The 6,941-nt window shown below is 43.3% G+C and overlaps 1 protein-coding gene across 2 annotated transcripts in view; it reads right to left on the bottom strand.

Annotated features, from left to right (window-relative positions):
• Window positions 1–6,757, bottom strand: part of GPN1 (GPN-loop GTPase 1) — a 9,559-nt gene extending 2,802 nt beyond the window's left edge. The window contains exons 1-8 of one of the 2 annotated variants that reach the window (XM_017838810.1): window positions 6,653–6,742; window positions 6,477–6,570; window positions 5,564–5,603; window positions 4,227–4,293; window positions 3,456–3,493; window positions 2,847–2,925; window positions 2,652–2,746; window positions 931–976 (exon numbers count right to left, since the gene is read on the bottom strand). In XM_017838810.1, coding sequence (XP_017694299.1) covers window positions 931–976; window positions 2,652–2,746; window positions 2,847–2,925; window positions 3,456–3,493; window positions 4,227–4,293; window positions 5,564–5,603; window positions 6,477–6,570; window positions 6,653–6,742 — 549 coding nt within the window. Of the gene's footprint in view, window positions 1–930; window positions 977–2,651; window positions 2,747–2,846; window positions 2,926–3,455; window positions 3,494–4,226; window positions 4,294–5,563; window positions 5,604–6,476; window positions 6,571–6,652 lie in introns of both variants that reach the window. The other variant, XM_017838811.1, reaches the window with a different exon arrangement.
• Between the last annotated feature and the right edge of the window lie 184 nt (window positions 6,758–6,941).

Below are 6,941 nucleotides of genomic sequence, written 5' to 3'. Positions count from 1 at the left end.
AAATGTGGATAGAACCTTCCCAAATCTTCGTTCGCGAAGCCTAGCCATGTACAGTCATTGTAATATATTCCCTTTCCCCCATTTGGAGTCTGGTGTGTTTTGTCTGGAAAAACCCATCTCACATTAGGTTGAGATGTGGGAGGGGGCTTAGACTAGGGGATTGGATTTTGGGGCTATCTCAAACCATGACAGCTGGTGTGAGGGAAAATATCCCAGTCAGAGCCTGGCATATGTGTGTGCACATACAAAGCTTGCTGAGTTGGAGATGCAAACACAAAGGATGCCTATGGAGAGCAGTTACACCAAAAATCTAACGGGATTCTTTTAATATCTGAAATTATCATGTTTAAAGATATAGCTGTTAAGCTCAAAAGCATTAAGGCTACAAGTTCCTTACACAACAGTGGATGTGTATTCTTAGACTAGTATCTGCTCTCTAGCAAATACTGCACCAAACATCTTTGTTAAGTTTTGCCTGCTACAACAGGTGGGTCTCCTCAGTCAAAACAGGCAGGGGTTACACCATTGCCACTGCGAGTCATTAGCCTGCTGCTGAGTGGAAATCATTATTAATGAAGATAAATATTCTGGGAAAACAGGGCATGTAAGCGCAGATTCTGGCATGACCTTACCCTTTTGTTACAGAGTTACGTTTCCCTATAATCTAGGCTTAAGGTGCAAAACATGTTTCAAATTATTAGCACCCTCGCTGACTTGAATATTTGGGTGCAACTGCCCATCCCTGATTATTGTTGCGCATTTGGATATCAGATTAAAGACCCTTTTTAGATCTGGTTATCAGCCTGCAACTCCCTCCCAGCCTCTCTTTTCTAGAAAAATCTATTATTGTGGTAAGACAAAGACACCACAGCAAAGAAGCTAAACAGAACAATGTTGCATGAGGACATAGAAACCAGAGCTTTAACTTACTTTGTTCATGACTACAATGAAAGGTAGCTTTGTCTTGTACAGGATACTGGGGGGGAGACACAAAATAAAAGTTTAATTTAAAACTTCCTAGAATAGAAAGCAATTTAAACATAAGGCAGACAACAAGACTTGTGCAAAACTGAATACTTTTGACTTCAAAAGATAATTATTTTCCTCTGCACCTAATAGAATGTAATTTTCACCCAGGTTCTGCTTATAATCATTGAATAAAATATGCTCCTCCAAGATGTAAGAAATAAAATCTCCTACATACCCAGTCGAGTTTGGTTACCATTTTCTATGACGGTAAGATCCTGGTTTTGAACTCTCTGTGCATTTTGCATTTGACTCAAACCTTAGGTTCTGAGAGATTATTTGTGAACTGAGCAATGAATTCAAATAACACAGAACATCTATAAAGCAAAATTATCTTGGCACATGAGCTGACATATTCATTTCGCTGTATATATTGTACGATCTTTTGCTCAAACTAAAGTCAGAAAATGCAATATGTAGTAAGACACAGTTGGCACACTCTTATCACAGTGATATAGCTCTTGACCTTGGTACAAGGACTGAGAGGTTTTTTGAAAACCCTTTTACCAACATTTACCATTAATTATGACAGCTCTAGCTATGTTGATGGTTCCACAGGTATTTAGTCTCTGGTATGACATGAAAGACAACAGATAAATTCATGTATGAAGAAGAAGACAATAAATCAAAAGCTCCATGCTAGGCTGAACTCCAAACAAATCTTGAAGAATCTCTTAAAAGTATCAACGACATTAAAAAATGGAATAAAATACTCTGTATTTACAAGAAGGAGCTTAAACTAGCCTACCTTGATTCATCTTAGATAACTGGGTTTATAAGCAATAGGCAATCTGTTAGATCTAATATAACCAGCCTTCCTCATGCTAAGGTCTCATGGATTATTTAATGCTTTCAGTGGAAGTTTTGACCCAGTGACACCAGATGTCCATTGGCACCTAAATTATTCTGCTTATCCAATGGGAAAACCACTAAGAGAATAACCAAACCAGCAGACTAAGTGGATAGGAGGCATCCAAGTGCACTCCCAATCACAAATCCAACCGTCCCCTGGGCTGCATCCAAACCAGCGAGGGCAGCAGGGCGAGGAGGACGATTCTCCCCTCGTACTCTGCTCTCATCCCACCTGGAGCGCTGCGTCCACCTCTGGGAGCCATGGCAGAGATGGACCTGGCAGAGCGGGCCCAGAGCAGGTCACTAAAACCATCAGAGAACTAGAAGGCCTCTCCTATGGAGACAGGCCAAAGAGTTGGGGTTGTTCAGCCTGGAGAAGACTTCAGGGAAGTTTTACTGCAGCTTTCCAGTAAAAAAAGGGATTTATAAGAAAAATGGAGAGAGACTTTTTACCAAGGCTTGTAGTGATAGGACAAGGGATAATTTTCAACTGAAAGGGACATACTGACAAAATTTTTCATGATGACAGTGGAGAGATATTAAAGCACACTGCACAGGGAAGCTGAGGTTGCCCCATCCCTGGAAGTGTTCAAGGCCAGGCTGGATGGGACTTGGAGCAACCTGGCATAGTGGAAGGTGTCTCTGCTCACGGAAGAGAGGGTGGCCTTTAAAGGTCCCTTTCAAACCAAATCACTCTATGATTCCCCTCCAAAATAACTACCAAAGAGACACAGCAATCAAAGCAGATGGACTGCATTTCCAGCTTTTCTTACCTGCAGGCATACAGCATGTTGGACATAAAAGTGATAGGGTTAGTACTGCGAGAAGTGTCCATCACATATACAACAACTGAAGGAAAAGAGGAAGCCTGGGAACACAGAGTAAAAGACAGTTTAATTAGGAGTACACCGAGCAATAGCCAGGTCATTCATAGAGCTTCACTGTCCAATCATACAAAAAGCACTTACCAAGGCCTCAGTTATGATGGTTCCTGATGCTGACCAGGTGAACACCTCAATTTGCCCTGGTGTGTCAAGAATAACATACCTGGTAAGAAGTCACCCCGAACAACAAAAAGGGAAAATTAGTGAAGCACAGGGTCCTCTTCTGAATAGATTGCCACCAGCATTCCATAGCAAATGACATGACTATTCTGTAACAGATGAGAAAACCTTCTCCCAAAGAGTGATGAGATTTATGGGCACACCTGAAAATTTCCTGTGAGAAATTTGTAACTAAGAAGTATGCACTATCTTGAGACGAAGGCATCAATTTGACAGACACTTAGTACAGCAAACTCTTCAGAAGAAGAATTCATTGCTGCCTATTTGAACAGTATGTGAGAGAAAATGTCTTCTAATGGAAGACAAGAAAAGCAGAACTGGAATCAGCAGACTTTTCTTCAATCTAGCCAAAGAAAGTCTAGTTTATCTGTTCTAATTCTATGCCCTTTTCTATATGAAACTTATACTAAGGCTGAAAACACAACTAGAAAACATGGAGAGAAGCTTTTTAGAATTTCACATGATTTTCCCAAACTGATCCCAGAAAAGCAGAACTCAGTAGAATGTACTCACCTGGATGCATTTTGTCTTTTTTCAATAAACTTCATCACCTGATTGAAAAAGCAGAGTATACTTGGTATTTAGGCTCACAACAGGAAATCTTCATCTTCATTTCATACAAGAAACTACATTAACTTGCACAGCTGCAGGTGTGTATCAAAATGTTAAAGTCTTTAAGTTTTTCAGAGTGTGAGAATAACCTACCAAGGAAGGCTGAAAAATGCTCAGACCCTGCATTGGTCAAAGACAACTTTGATTTTGTCTGTGTTCTAGTACCTGGCTAAAGAAATGGTAGAACAACTGCAGTTGTTCTTGCCTTTTCACTAAGAGATTGTCTAGGTATGTGACATCAGCCCCCACCCCAGAGCTGCTTTAGTGTTATGATTTAGGAGGGCTGTCAATTATCAAATGGAAATCAGGAAAACTTAACCTGTTTCCATAAGTGAGCTTCCCTACTTCAAAAGCAGAGCATTCATATGAAAGATTTTATAGTGAACATGGTGCAACAACAGTCCTATACAAAGACTAAAAAATGTTCTGTACATGTGGCTTCTAAATTTTACTATAAAGAAAAAGCTGAAAAACTGAAATCTCTCAAATGACAGCTAACGTCCTCTGACTGCATTGTTAGATGCAGGGTTCTGTAGGGAGAACAACCCCCCAGAAATATTAGAAGGCTAACCGAACACAGTGCCCTCTGAGACTTCAGACAGACAAAACCACACAGTCATCGTAGGCACCCAGCACAGATCATGGGAACAGCACACAGAAACAACCTTGTACCTGGTCAAATCTTGTAGCAAAGAGATTGAGAGAGGTCACTATTCCACCATTTGGGCCTAGCCCATATCTGATGCTTCATTTAGGAAAGCAGATGGTTATGCAGACCCCAGAGGGCTTCTTTTTCAACTCTGACAACACCTGGCCACATGCAATGCACGCTGGATACCTTGAAGCAAGAGACAATACCCCCTAATAAACAATTAAATCTTCTAAGTGACCCAGCAGCATAGCAAATACAAAGTGTCTCTCTCTTACCCAAACAGGTGTAATTTACAGAAGGAAAAGGGGCTGCAGGGTTTCCTCGTGACATTTTTGCTTTAACTGTGCAAGAACCAGCACTGACTCATCTGTACACACTATGTTATCAATCACTACTCTCAATACCCAGACATGAGGCCAGACACCCTCCTTAGGCCCTACTTAATGAAATACCAAAACTCCAGTAATGGTTAACAGACACAGTGAAACGAATAATGCACCTACACATCAATTTGAAACTTATATTTAGGATGTTTTGCTGGTAACCCCAAAACAAATAACAGCCAAAATCAAGAATCCTATTCCCTACCACCTTTATTCTTGTCTAAAATACTAAATTTAAGAGTCATACTTGTAAGTCAAATCCAAGGACTGTGTTTTGTCTCCATCTGCACAAGCTATTACTTAGGACACCAAGGAGCTCCACAGCCCTCTGGAAGTGCAGTTGCTTTAGTGTAATGTTACTGCACTACAGCCATCAACCCTCTGTGAACAAGAGCCAATGTTCCAATGTCTCTGAGATTCAGAGAGACAACAGTGCTTTGATTATGGTCAAAGAATGTGGAAATAGTTTTCCCATCTACTACAGGCAAACGGGAATGTCTATATTTGCTTATAACATATAAAATGAGACTAGTTAAAACATGGGAAAAGGCTGCTGGCTTCCACAAAAAAATAAACAATACAAGTTCTCTGAAAGAATAAAAAAGAAAAAAAAAAGGGGAAAAAAATGTGGGCAGAGTACCTATTATCTGTAAAAACTTACTGTTAGGCAGAATAATTTTTAGCACAGGAGAAAACGACCCAAGGAGCATTAAATCTTGTAGAACACACTTTCCTAATGTCACATGCAAGAAATACATAGTCAAAACCTTCTGATCTTGATGCAACATTCTGCATTACTACAACCCCCCACCTTGTGGGATGGTCCTGTGCAGGGCCCGGAGTTGGACTCCGTGATGCTTGTGGATCCCTTCCAATTCGGCAGATTCTGTGATTCATCACAGTGTGCATGTGACAGGTTATTTTCACAAAACTTGAGATTTCCAATATCTTTATTTAGACAAAAAAAAGGATACTGTTTCATGACTTCTTTGTACTTCACAGTGTCCCTGATATCTAAGGGAGAAAGACACATAAGCAATTTTCCAACCCCCAGCTGGTCACCATCAGCTAACAAAGCACACCTATCTATCTGCATTACTAGAAATCTATCACTGGGATGGATATTCCAATTATTACTCTGACATCAGTGAAACAACTTGCATACCCACACAGCCTTTCTTAGCCTCTGGAAAGGCAGGCTGGCATACTTCACAAAATGTAAGACACAGGATTGTGACAAAACTAGGGATTGGTATGCCCTTTGGAACAGCTAGATATAAGGTCTGTTCTATTAGTAAGATACTTCCTCTAAAATTTGTGTCTTTTAAAGTGCTTTAAAGCTGTTAGTTGGTAGCATTTATGGCTACCACTATTGTGGATGTAGGGAACCAGATAAAATCTGCTAATACTTTCATCACTGAGAAAGAAAAAACCTTCAGAACCCAAACACATCAAATCAGAGCGGATGATGTAAAAAAACATACAAAAGTGATGGAAGAATGCCTTTAATTCTAAAAATTCCCATATTAAAAGACTGTTTCAAGAAAGAAGTTAATACTTTAAAAAAAAACCAAACAAAACAACAACAACAACAAAAAAACACAACAACAACAAAAACACAAAACAAACAAACAAACAAACAAACAAAAAACAACAAAAAAAAAACCCACCACCACTATCTTCTTGTATTAGAACTTGGAATCTCTTAAGGGCAACCCAGCCAAACAGCTCACGTACCCGCCCCCGGTCCCTGGGACAGGGGCCGGTTCTGTCGCTATTGATGGCCCTTGCTGTCTCTCGGAGGACTCCAGGCACACGCCGCCCATCCGCCCGGGCCCACCCGCGGCCGCCCCCGCCCGGTCGGGCCCCGCCGGGCACAGCGCTCACCGATGTTGGCGGGGAAGGGCAGGTCGTGCACGGCGGGGTCCAGGTTGATCACGTAGGGGGGGCAGCGCTGCCCGTGCAGGTGGGCGGCGAGGCACTGCGGGAACACGGGAGGCGTCAGGCCCCGCTGGGAAGCCCCGGGGCCCGCTGGCAGCTCCCCGCAGCCCCCCGCCCCTCACCTGAACGAAGGTGGTTTTCCCGGAGCCGGCCATGCCCAGCACCAGCACACACACCGGGCCGCCCGCCGGGCCTCCCGCTGCCGCCGCCATCTTCCCAGCTCCCGCTTGTTCTTCCGGGGCGTGGGGCGGCCGCGGCCCGGTCGTGACGCGCGGCCCCGGCTGTGGCCCTGCAGCCGCCCCGCACGCTGCGCGGTCCCGCGCGGCCTCCCGGCGCTGCACGGCGCGGCGGGGCCCGGGGCGGACGGCAGCACTGCGGAGGCGCTCGGGGCGGCCGCGCCGCCAGGGCCGG

The sequence above is a fragment of the Lepidothrix coronata genome, unplaced genomic scaffold, assembly GCF_001604755.1.
Source record: "Lepidothrix coronata isolate B3197 unplaced genomic scaffold, Lepidothrix_coronata-1.0 Scaffold361, whole genome shotgun sequence".
Lineage (NCBI taxonomy): Eukaryota > Metazoa > Chordata > Aves > Passeriformes > Pipridae > Lepidothrix > Lepidothrix coronata.
The sequence above is the reverse complement of the archived record's forward strand: the minus strand, read 5'-3'. Positions and strand labels throughout refer to the sequence as shown.